Source organism: Sceloporus undulatus, chromosome 5 (assembly GCF_019175285.1).
Source record: "Sceloporus undulatus isolate JIND9_A2432 ecotype Alabama chromosome 5, SceUnd_v1.1, whole genome shotgun sequence".
In the NCBI taxonomy this organism is placed as follows: Eukaryota; Metazoa; Chordata; class Lepidosauria; order Squamata; family Phrynosomatidae; genus Sceloporus; species Sceloporus undulatus.
In genome coordinates, this window is record NC_056526.1 from 55,961,963 (window position 1) to 55,974,828 (window position 12,866).

At 39.4% G+C, this 12,866-nt stretch overlaps 1 protein-coding gene across 7 annotated transcripts in view; it reads right to left on the reverse strand.

Moving 5' to 3' along the window:
- Nucleotides 1-8,962: 8,962 nt before the first annotated feature.
- The window catches only part of LGR5 (leucine rich repeat containing G protein-coupled receptor 5), a 95,464-nt gene continuing 91,560 nt past the window's right edge, over nt 8,963-12,866 (reverse strand). For 4 of the 7 annotated variants that reach the window (XM_042467520.1, XM_042467518.1, XM_042467515.1 and 1 more), the window contains 2 exons: nt 11,389-11,475; nt 8,963-10,439 (listed from right to left, as the gene is read on the reverse strand). In XM_042467520.1, the coding sequence (XP_042323454.1) occupies nt 9,352-10,439; nt 11,389-11,475 (1,175 nt within the window). In that variant the 3' untranslated portion in view covers nt 8,963-9,351. Of the gene's footprint in view, nt 10,440-11,388; nt 11,476-12,866 lie in introns of those variants that run through there. The other 3 variants (XM_042467519.1, XM_042467517.1, XM_042467522.1) reach the window with 2 other exon arrangements.

Consider the following 12,866-nt stretch of genomic DNA (forward strand, 5'->3'; position numbering starts at 1 on the left):
TGTATTAAAAGTTCCAGAACATTTAACTATTTGAAAAGTCCTGTCTAAAATAAGTGGTGAATGGTGGTGTAACTAGCTGTTTCTCTCCCCTCTGTTATAATACTAGAACCCAGAATCATTGGCTGAAACTGAATGGTGAAAAAAGCAGGACAGACAAAAACAAGTACATCTTTATATAGTGCATGGTTAAACGCCACAAGACATGGTTATGTTTGCTAATATGGGGAGCTTTAAAGGGTTAGATACATTCATGGAGGAAGTGGCCATCAATGGCAACTGGGCAGGATAATGATCTATTACAATATTAGAGGCAGAGGGCAGTATTAGAGGCAGAGAATTAATTGGGTCTGTCTCTGCCAAATCCATTTATACTCCTGTACCATTTAACTGTCCTGATTTGGCAGGAACAGACCCAGTTAATCCTCTGTCATGCCACTTTTTCAGCTGCTTTTAAAATGTCCCAGTTTCTCTTCCCACTTTCCTTACTCAGCTGACTTCAGTTATTGCAAACTGAGTGCAGAAGTATTTTGTACTGTTCACTCAGGGATCAGAATCTTGCCCTTCCATTAGGTCTAAGCAAAAGCAAACTCCAGTCGCCTCTCTTAGTTTGTGTGTTCTTTGTGATTAATCTTTGCCATTTTGATTATACTCTGCTGTTGCTTGGCCCAGTTTTCATCCCAGTGTGCCCCAGTTTTCATCTGTAAAATGTTGGGAGAGATGTGCTATTACTGGCAGGCTCATGCTTTCATACCTCCAAATGTTACTGCAAAGCTGTGACTTGCTGGCTTTTTGTACAGGTACAGTTTTTACTTTGTTTTTGCGCTGACATCACCTTTTCTACTGTGCCTGCAAAAGCAGAAGCAAGGGTCTCAGGACAGCTAGGACCAAAAAGATCCTGGTTTTAACATGCCAAGTTGTTTCTGTTTGTTGAGATGGAATTCATCAGCTTATACACAGGAATATACATCTTCACCTATTTCATTCCTACACATGAATTCCTACCATAACCACTGAGTGAGATTATGAGAGGGTTTTTTTAAAAATAGTACTTGAACTTTAGGACTTTTAAAAGAAGCTGTGGAGCAGTAAATGTTAGGTACTGCAATTATTATTTTTTTACAATTTTTGTGCTATTTGTTTTTGTATAAAATACTGCAAAAAACAAACAAACAAACCCAAAACCTTAATCTTTTTGTGAAGTTGGATATAGCCAGCATCCATAGTTTTCAAGCTATGAGGCTGTGTTCTGGAAGAATTTATTACTGATGTTTAGCAGGAAAGAAGAAACATAGAAAATAAACAAGATTTGGCTACCAATCCTGAGAACCACCAAAATCAAGACAAGCTCAAGACAAGACAATGGATTGCCAGTTAAACAGACACACCTCCAGGCTGTACCATTCAACACAATACAACACACAAACTAACTCCACCAGTAATATGTAAACCACTTCCTCCCTAACAAGGGTCCCACAGGTATACATACCCCACACACCTCCATGCCACCACCCTCTGAAGATGCCAGCCACAGATGCAGGTGAAACATCAGGAATAAATAAATTCTTCCAGATCACAGTCACATAGCCCGAAAAACCCACAAGAAACTATCTACAGTCTGCCCTCTTTATCAGAGGACTTGCCATCTGCAGATTTAACCATCCTCAGACAGCAAGCCCCTGTGTTGCTTGATTGTGGCGTATGCACACAAAGGCAAGATAGAAGGCAGGAGAATTGTGTTGTTATACAGGCCAGCAGCCTTCTAAAATATGGATGTTATAAAAAAGTAATTAAAATTAAAAGTATTTTACTTACTCTAGAAAAACAGTAAATAAAAATTACATATTAAAAACGAAGTTTATAAGCCCAGAAACAATTGCCGCATACCTTCTAATTATTTTCAAGTTCTGCTGACCCTATCACTAGGTCTTGGTATGATTTCTTCAGAGGAAGATTGCCATTGCCCTTCTCTAAGACTGAGAGAGTGTGACTTGCTCAAGGCCATCCAGTAGGTTTCCATATCTGAGCAGGGATTCAAACTCTCCTTGAGTCCTAGTCCAGCACTCAAATCACCATATCATACTGCCTTCAAATTAAAAACAGTATTTAAAGTATCCTTTTAAAATCCAGTGAGGCAGGGCAAAATTGGTACTAGCCTACTATGGAGGTCATTGCTTGACTTATTTTAACTCCAGCTGCATGGATTCTGGCAACATTATATGTTATATCAAGCCTGGTGTCTGAAAGCAACAAGGAAGTGTAAAATTGACTGGTGTGTCCTTGATGTTTATAAAATAAAGGTGAAATAAGGTTGAGGTGGATGTCCCTGTAGTATGAGCACTGGAATAGTATGTGTTCTGTCTCTATTTGGCCAAAGTCACAGGGCTATAATCTGTCTGAGAAGGGGATCCTCTTCTATTGGCCTTCAAGGACAGCTGACGGAAGGACATGGCATTGTGACAAAGTGAAGGCTCTCCAGTGTTTAGGAACTTTGAGTTTTACTAAGTATTTCATGGGTGATGCCAAATATCTGTTGGAGTCATTAACAATAAAAGTTTGGGTGTTAGCTAGGTCTAGCTGTCACTCTATATCTATCACCCATTGTCTGATTGTTGCTTTAGCCTTTTCATACCCCATGCTGAGCAAAAGATTTGGAGAAAAGTCCAGTGAAGAAATTTTATTCATCACTGTCTCTTTCCATGTAGACTGGAATTCATCCGTCAGGGTAAGTGGAACAAGGTCAGTGGGAAAGAAGGATAGTCTAAGCCAGTAGCTGAGTAAAGACACCCACACTCTTTTCATAAAGCCTGACTCCAGTCTCAGAGTTGAATTAGAAACACATTTTGGAACTTGGAATGCTGATTTTAGAAATTTGGATTGCACAAGTTCTAACGGTGTAGAGTTGGGGAGGGGTCCCAGTTGGGATCTATAAAACAGTTGTGCAACCAATTTGGCTTTGAAAAGTTTGAGTGCCACCGGTATATAGTGAGCTGCTCTTGTCATAAGAAATGTCAGGATGGCTGTTGAGCTCCTCTGTGTGTTATCAGCAACACAGTCCCCATGCGCTTTCCTGTGACCACTAGCATGAAATATTACCTCCAGATATTTGAAGCAGGAGACCTGTTTGATCTTGTGGACATCTATATTCTAGTTGTGGTCCTTGGGCCTTTTAGCAAATGCCATGATTTTAGTCTGGCTCAGGCATATATTAGCATGCAAACATAGTGATGATTTGCCATATCTAGACCTTTTTTCTGTAAGGCAAGTATGGGGAATGTGTAGCCCTCCAAATGTCCCTGAACTGCAGCTTCTGTCTTTCCCAGCAATTGCAATGCTGGCTAGGGCTCATGGGATTTGCAGTCCAGCACCAATTAGGAGGCCACATGTTCTATAGCACTTCTCTAAGAGCTTTCTAATTCTTCCTGCAGGCCTCTTTAATTCTAAAAAATAAGCTCTCAACCATCAGATATAGTCCCATTCTTTAATGGGAACCATGTCTATTTTTAATGCCTGATGGAAACCAAAAATAGCTGAACAGTTCTTTAAGGAGGAAAGTAGCCATACATTTAAGTGCCATACACCTCTTTTAAATTAAGACGAGAGGTAAATTTACATCCTCTGTAATTCCAAGAAATATTAAGCAAGAATCATACTCTAATTGCATTTGAGTCCTTTTATCTGTTATATGCTTTCTGTTTCCAGTCATGTTGCACTTCCATAAGGTCCCTGGGGACAAATATTCCCTTTGTACAATTAAAAGGGAAAAAATCACATTCTCTTTCACTTATTAAGTGATGCCTGTATTCTATGTTTAGAAACGTCTTATGCCAGGTCACAAGAATGTATTGATTTGAAGGGAAGGATGGAGATTTAATTTTTTTTAAAGAAAGCATTCTCTTGAGATGCCTTTGCTAGCTAGATATGGTCACCCTTGGCTGGCACTTGATTTGAAATCATAAATGTTGAAGTGTTTCTAAATGTCTTCCTTATGACAGAGGTATTTGGGATGGAAAAACCTGAATCCAAAGGGTTGCCAGGGAATTTACTGGGCAATCTAGAATTGTATAAACTTTTATAATTAGCCTAATAGCTTGCATTATCAGAAATTCTCCATGTGTCCCACAGGAAAATAAAATTACAGTGTGTTTAATTTCTAAACGGTGAGGTGCCAGAGCTGACATGTGCCTGGGCTTGTGGTTATTTTTGTTTTAATGGCAAGCGTTGGCTTCTGCACAGGCAGTCTTCATTCTGTATTTCTAGCCCTCTTGTTTTGTTTTTCACTGAAACAAGTTACATGGTCTGTATATGTAGCAAAACAATAGCAAAAATGGATGTGTTTTCTGATCCTCTTTTTTAGAAAGTGAAGGCCAGCCCTACCATTAGACAGTGGCTGCTTCAGGCAGTAGATCTGGGGTGTCACAAGAGGACAGCGAATGGCTAGCTATTGCATTTATGATTTGACTGTCAGGCACCCCTTACACCAGTAACACAGTAATGTGCATTTAGTGGGTTTTCTACCTCATATATCAAAAGATCTTGGTAGGTTTTGGCTAACAAGTACCTGGACCTGGTTGAGGAGTCAGGATGTGTGTGTGTGTGTCAACTGGAGCTCCATGTTTTAGGCTGCACCTATGGACAGTACTCAAGGAACTATACTGAGATTGCTGCAGAAATGAAAGTCCAAAACAATCCATTCTGGTTCCTGCTGGCCTCCAGCCAACTATCCAGGCTAGATGCCTTTCAAATGCTACTGTGGTCTACCCATCTAAAATGCCAATAAAAGGGGGGGGGGATGTACAGTAATAGAAACAGGCCAATTTTTAGCCTTCTACTATTTCAACATACAAGTGTATGGAGATGTAATAAAAAGTTGCAGTGAAATATTGAGCACTGTGTTGCAGCATGTTGAAGGCCTCATGTGCAAAGTTGTGTGTATGTGTGTGTTTTGTAGATGGGAGATCTTTCGTTGCATAATCCATTTCACACTGACCATAATCCTCAGGAGTACTGTAAATCATAGATAGGTAAACTGGTGTCTTCTGCATGCTTCAGAGTACAACTTTTTGACTGTTTGACAATCTGCCTGGGTCCTGTAGTCCAAAACATCTTGAGTGTACCAGCTTACGATCTCAGTATAATAGGTTAGGCAAGTATTCAAGCAGGCCAGACTTCTTATCTACATTGTCATTTTTCCTACCTAAATCTAATCTCCACCATTCCATAAAGCACCGAACACCCTCACATTCATACCCTTTTCTTTTAATTTACAAACCATTATACTCATGGAGTATATTCCCCTGGATGCTTGCAGAATCCTCTGTATAAGCTGCACTTTCTACCTTATTTAGGGCTGGTCCCATTTTGCTTGGATGTTAAATATGCATTCAAGTAGAATATTGGAAAGAACAACAATGGTCTGTCCTTCTCACCTACTAGAACTGCTCCTATTCAGGACTCCAGGGAACAGGAACCTTGCAGTGCTGGCAGGAGCTGACAGGAGACAGAAGTTTGGTTGATTCCCCTTTCATGGTATGCACAGCAAAAGGGCTCAGGACAGAGGCATCACTAGGGTTGATGTTACCCCAGTGCAGTAACTCATGCTGCCTGGCACCTTGTCCTCAGTTGTTCCCTCTGCCAGCCATGGTGGGGATGGAGTGCTGTGCCAACCTACAGCCTTTTCCAGGTCAGCAAAGGGGGTCAACATGCTTTCCCACCCAGCCAGCAGCCCCAGAAATCAGCCCCTTCCCATAATCTACTGGGATAGGGGTGAGCTGCTACTGCTTCCTGGTAGCTTTTCAGAGACTAGCAGAGCTGCTGGAAGAGTGAGAAAGGGATGCCACCAACCCACCAGATCCAGAAGGAGCTGCTGAGAAGAAGCAGCAGCTCTCCATCCCTACAAGTGGCCACAGCTTATGGGCAGCAGAGGTGGCTTGGCTCTTGGAGGGAGGCAGACAGATGGACCAGCCCACCAGGTGTTCAATCCCTTCTGCTGGAAGGGCAGGAATCCTCACCCTACTGACCTCTCTCCCCACTGAGTTGAGTGCAAACTGCTTTTGCGCTCTGAACTCAATTTGCACCCTGAGTTCAGAGCAAGGCAGTGGGTGAAGAGGACAGAGAAACCAGAACATTTTCAAAGCAGCAGAAAAAACGGGAAAACAGAGGATTAATTGGGATTGTCCCTGACAAATCAGGACAGCTGGAAGGTAAGTATGTGCTCTATATGTCAGGGCTTATCGTTTTAAAGATAAACCACTAAGCTACTGTATTGTAAGCAGACCTTAAAATGTTTCTTTTTTTTTAAAAAAAAATAATGTCTTAGTTACTTGTGTTTTAAAAGTAGCTCATTGCTATTATTTGTTGCAATGATGAAACCAAGTAATAATAGATTAGATTGGCTGTAGTGCTCATCAATTTCCTATTACCTTCTATTACTTTCTTGGCAGGACCTTCCCCCCTTCCTTGATGGTTAGAACCGGTGAGATAATGGCATAAAACCTATAAACATTCCTTTAAAAATAATGTCTAAACGTAATCAGACACCATTACTGATTACATCAGAGGTGGCAGTCATGTGGGCTTCCAGGTGTTGCTAGACTGCAAATTCCAATAGTCCCAGCCAGCATAGCTGGGAAATTCTGGGATTTGAAGTCCAACAACATCTGAAGGGTTCCCTGATTTCCACTACTGTGTTACATGAATAAAGTAATTCTGTTTATTGTTTTTGAAATGTGGCCTTATTTCCCCCAGTATTTACTCCCTTACAGTAAAGAGACCCAAACCCCTACACCCAATATTGCTGAAAGATGTGTTACTTGTGAATTTCCAAGGGGCTGAGCAAATGGGTCAGGATGGTTAGGACAGCACAGGCCAAGGCTATGCTATCCTGACTCGGGTCCTAATGCAGGTTTCTTAACATTGGGACAGGGAACCTTGTGCTGTCAGGCTTTGTGAGACTCCAACTCCTAGTGATTGGATATGCTAGCTGGAGCTATCTTATACCCCAACATTGGGAGGTTGACGTTTGCTTATGCCCACCTTAACCTGTACAGGAAGGCTAGAACTAGATCTTTTTAGTACTTTTGGAATTTTCTTCTAAAAACTCAGTTCATAAAATTCAATTATAGACTTCATCCATCATTTCTAGGACAGATTTGGATCAAAGTCCTTGAATGAATAATTAATGATAAAGTTAAAAGTGAACCAAGGTGTAGTTAAAGAATAGAAGCATTTTAACTTGAATTGTTTAAAATGATGGATGAGCTTTGTATATCTCAGAAAGAACTTAGATTATTCTTAGTTATAACTAGCTAATATGTCAGCCTACATTCATCAATGTATGTTTATTTCTGAAAACCAAATTCCCACTTACATGTGCTGCTGCAGCAGCAAAACAATACTGTATAGCTTTTGATGAACGTGGAAATGTTTTCTTAAGTTTTTTAAAAAACACATTCCTCTACATAATTTATAATCTTTATGTCTTAAAAAATCTTTGCATTTGTAACTACAATGCACTATTATTAGATTACTCTAGAATGCTATGCAGTTTTAATGAAAATGTTATGCCATGCAGAATTGTATTGTGAAAAATTAGAAGTGTATGTGCCATAAACTTTTTCAGATTAGATTTACAATACTGGGACATTTTTTGTGAGATTGGCTAGGCTTGGTAAAGTGTACATCATCTAAGAGAAACTATTTAGGTTTATTTCCATCTACTGAGGAAACAGTAATAATTTAAACAGTTGAATTTGATGAAGTGGTAATAATTCTAAAGAAATGCATAGAATTCTTGTTAATCACTTGTAAATAGAAGGCACTTGAACACCTTTTCTGCTTCATTGCAGATTTTATTACAAATTACATATACTTGAAACAGTAGAAAAGAAAGCACAAATCTATTTACAGTCACTACACATTTACACATATTATATACAGATAATGAATTTAGTCAAATATATGAGCAGAAAGTAGAAATCTAGCAAATATATCAGTATGAAACTGTACATGGCTTATTCTTTTTTAGTATAATTTCACTGTAATAATAAATATACAGTTCTATATTTACAAATTCTATTTTAGAAAAACCTTCTCTGAAATCAATTTTAACATTTCCAAGTTAAAATATCTTGATCAAAGCTTTTCAACTGGCTTATAAAAATAATATGCATAGTAGCCTGCTTTGTTTTGAAAGTTATCAATATTCAATTTCAGAATAAAACAATCTTTTTTGTGACAGACTTGTTCATTCACTTCTCAGATATGTATACAACAGTAAATGTAGTCATGAGAGGAACAATTTCATTGACATTAAGCAGCACTCCCATAGCTCAACCACAGTAAAAATAAAGCTAAATAAACATAGCAATATGTGTTGTGCAATGAACAGACCATCTTTTGCTTAAAGTGGTTTTAAGAACAATTCTCCACCTACATGCTGCACCACTTCAAAATTCATGGAGAAAAAAGAATATGATAACCATGCAGCCAACTGATTGTGCATAGTTTCCACATTTGTTCACTTTCTTTCCTAAGGATGCACAAGAAAATAATGTAGCTCTCCTCATTCCACATGGTTCTTCAAAACATGCCTACTAATATTAATAGACTTCCCAGTGTGAATCTCTGCTTAAAGATGTGAACAAGCTGTGCCAGGATGAGAAGCCATTCTAAGTAACGTGTTCAGTTATTTGTATTCACTTAAGTACAACTTTACCCGTGCCTGTTCAGAAGTCCTATGAAGTTTAGCGGCTTTTACTTGGCAAGATAGTTTTTCTCAATATTTTCCATCAGCCTAGCTGAGGTTTCACAATGGCCTGTTACAGACAGCCAAAAAAAGCTGCTTCGCGTCACAGTGGAGGTATGGTGTTTCAATGATGCATGTGTCCTAAGAGTCCAGAAGCCACAGCAAAGCCACGCTCCAGTCTTTAGGGCTGGAGCATGGCTTTGGTGCGACTTCTGGACTCTTAGGACACATGCATCATTGAAACACCATACCTCCACTGTGACGCGAAGCAGCTTTATTTTGGCTGTCTGTAACAGACCATCGACAACAAAAAGACCCAGGAATGGAAAGTGTTTCATTACTTTATTTGGAACTCTGGAAGATCATCTTATTTTTTCTCAGTCTATTGCAAAGTGCTAGAGCCAATGTTGTAAACTCCAGTGGGTTTTAGACTTGAATCAAATGTGTGTACAAACTCATGCATGTGTGTGCGCATGTGTGTGGTTTAAAGAAGACATTCAGAACATATTATTTTTCTCTTTCTGCATAAGAAATGCCCAGACATTCACTTAATGCCTTAATCTGGAACTGATAATTTTATAAACACCAAAGATACCTTAGAGATGAAGCTAACGACAAGGAACAAATGTTACTGATGAAAGATTGCAACTTTCGCTCATTTGATAGGATGCTGGCACTAGTGAATTGTTGGGGGCAATATCATATGATATTCTGGGGCTTGCAAAAGTTACAAGAGCTTGTGTTGAATCGCATGACTGTTTTTCTGCATCCTCTGAATTAACAGAGACCAAACTGGCATGGTTTGATTTCCATGCAAATGCCTGCTTTTGAAGACTCCCCAGGTCTTCCTTGAAATGAGGGTTAAAAAGTATGTATAGAAGTGGGTTTAGACATGCAGGTAGGGGGACAATCAAAAGAAGTATTGGCTTGATTATTTCTGGGCTAATGAAAGTAAGATTTAATAAAGAAGAAAAGGATAAAATGGCCACAGGACAATACAGAATACAGTTAGTGAAAAGTAATAAGGCTATATGTTTAACCATGGAACAGTCCAAAATATTGTCCAATTCTCCCTTTTCCAAACTGCAGTAGAGTTTTGTGTAGGCTATTGTCATTACAAGAAAGCAGAGAGAGTTCAATAAAACTAGAGCTACCATGTACCCCACATCTGTTGGCTTCCCAAAAGGTAAAGGTATGCATAAGGGAGAAACTCCATATGCAGTTCCCCCCAGTAATGGAATCACAGCAATAATTAAAGCCAATGCAAAACAAAAGACAATGGCTATTCTTATGCTAGCAAGAGTGGATTTTGTCTCAAACTTTGTGGCATGTTTCACAGAGAATCCACGCTCAAGAGCTGCTATGGTGAGCAGAAAAATTGAAGCCTCTGAAGCGAAGATAGAAAGAACACCAGTGAGGTGGCAACCAAGCCCACCTTCCCACCAAGCACCATACTTAGCAAAGACTCCAAAGGTTAGTGCATCAACACTGGCAAGTACACTGCTGGACACACCCATGAGAGTGTTCACAATGGCTATTAGTCCAATTAACAGCTTTATGGAAGAAATGAACAGTGGGAATCTGAAGACTGTTGCAATCACCAATGCATTGCAAATAAAGGCCAGCACTACAATGGTCCAAACTCCAATTCTGATTAGCCAACTGCCAAAAAGGAAGTCACAAGGCTTGAAGGGTCCTGCAATGACAAGAAAAGTAAAAATGAATAATAAAAGGCTATGTTCAGTATTAATTGTCCTAGATGTTATTTGTTGGTATATGATTCTGAAAAATGTAATTTCTCCAGACTTTAGAACTGTCAGTGCATTCTTCCTTGTTTGCTACATTTGCAGCCTTCTTTATTTTGGGAATGGCTGTTGGAAACAATTGACTCTGGCCTGAAAAATATGTGATCCAGTCCTGATCTCTGCTGCCACCACAGCCCTAAGACCATCAGAAGGCATGGATTCTATCCACTCCTTGACTCAGTTCTTTCCAGATGCTTGGCGCAGCTTCCCGCCACATTTGGGGGCGTGTGTCATCTGAACACTACGAACACGGCTGGAATCCAGGTAATTTGGCCTATGTATTATCTCTAATTTTCATACACCTTTTTAATGACAACCAGCTCTATTTTGATTTCAGGTAATTTGTTACAGGAAGTGTCAGAACTGACTGACCAGCTTCAAGTGCATGGGATTAGACATGGGGAGACAGATGAAAGCAAACTATGATTTTTTTTTCACTTCACAGCTTGATGTGAGTCATAGGAACATAAGTCATAGGAACTTTGAAACTGTCTCAGATCAGGTCAGACTACTGGTCAATTTGTGTTGTCTGAAGTGATTGGCACTGGCTCTCCAGCGTTTCTAAACTCTCCTTTCCAAGTAGGTTTCTACACCGACTTGGGAGAGTTCTTTCAATATTTCCTCACCCCACCATGCAATGTCAAAGACTGAATTTGAACTGTCTTGCATGAGAAAGCCACCACCCCATTCTGTGATTGAACTATTGCAACACACTCCATGTAGCATCAGCTTCTTAATGCTCTTGTCCTTGCACAGGATTCTAGAAAGCATAACATTTCACAAGACAGGATCTTACAGGTAACCCAGCAATAAAAATAGAAGTGCTGATTGGGTCTTTACCTGGTGAAGGACTGCATTGTACTGAATGATGACCTTTCAGATCTTCATCAAAGTCAAGAATAAAATCTTCAAAGTCATGGTCATCTGCTTAAAGGAATACCACAATATTTCAGTCAATAAGATCTTTTGCATAACTATGGAAAATAGGTTGTGAACATTTGATATTCTCACCCCACTCTTCATTACTGTAAAAGTTCCAAATTCCATGCCTAGCTATATTGATTTCTGATATATTGTTTTGATAGATAATAGAAATTTAAATAGAAAACACACTCATATGCAAGTACAGAAGAGGAGGTGTCAGCCAAAAATATTTGGCAAATCTTTAACGTCATTTGTGTCTTAGTTGTCGAAAACTATGTTGATCAAACCTGCTGTGTTTCTACCATCAACTCAACATAGCCTACTGCAAGTGGTACTATCATTCATTTTGTTATTAAAAATGCTTTATACATCCTTTATCATATTTTGATCAGTGGGAATAGGTTGCAACTGAAAATGAAAGTGTGATCATAATAAGCCATGCAACCTGCTCTTCTCCTCATTTTCATACTTTCTTATCTAGGAGTAGTGTAGTGGTTTGACTAAAGCACATACGTTTGATTTCCTGCTCAGCCATGGAGACCCACTGGATGACCTTGGGCAAGTCACTTTCAGTTCCAGAAAACCCCTTAGGGTTGCCATATGTTGGGGAAAAACTTGAAGGCACACAGCAACAGTGTTCTGCAGTGACACTCTATATGACATATGCCACCTGGTCCATTCTTTCCAAAAGATATCCTACTGTGTAATTGAGCCTTCAGTCACTATAGACACCCATTACTCCAAAACAATTACACATCCCCTCCCCATATATATTTTCCTTTCTTTATTCTGTGGTCATATTTTAGAGTACAAGTTTTAAACAATGATCTCTCCCCTAGTACGTTTTGAAGTGTCATATATAATAATAACACAATAAAATAAAAAATAAGCAAACAAGAAGTTGGTAGCAAAGTCAGTTAACTTTTAATACATATGTCAGAAATCACAACTTGTTGGATACATTAAGCCACCCCCCTCGTCCAAAACTTTTATTTTGTTTGCTCCCAAATGCCTTCCAGGGGGCATGTGAAAATGCCACCATATTCCCCTCAGGCCATTTTTTGGCCCAGGTGAGGCCTTTTTTTCTAACAAAAAGTGAGCAGGGTTTGGATTCCAGTTACTTCCTGTTGTAAAAGAGGCTTCTCTTGGGCTTAAAATGATCCAGGGGACACAAAAACATGAAGTAGTTGCCCTATGTCTTCTAGAAAGGAATAGGAGGTATTTGGGAACCATTTTCTAATTGTGGGGGAAGGGCCCTCTGAGTATTCCTGGGGGAAATTCAGTTCCCTAACCACCAACAGTTGCCCACCTCTATTTTAAGATGATAGAAATTGTCTAAGACCTAGTTTAAAGGATATGTATAGGGAGACCTTTTCTCCAACTATAACAGTTCA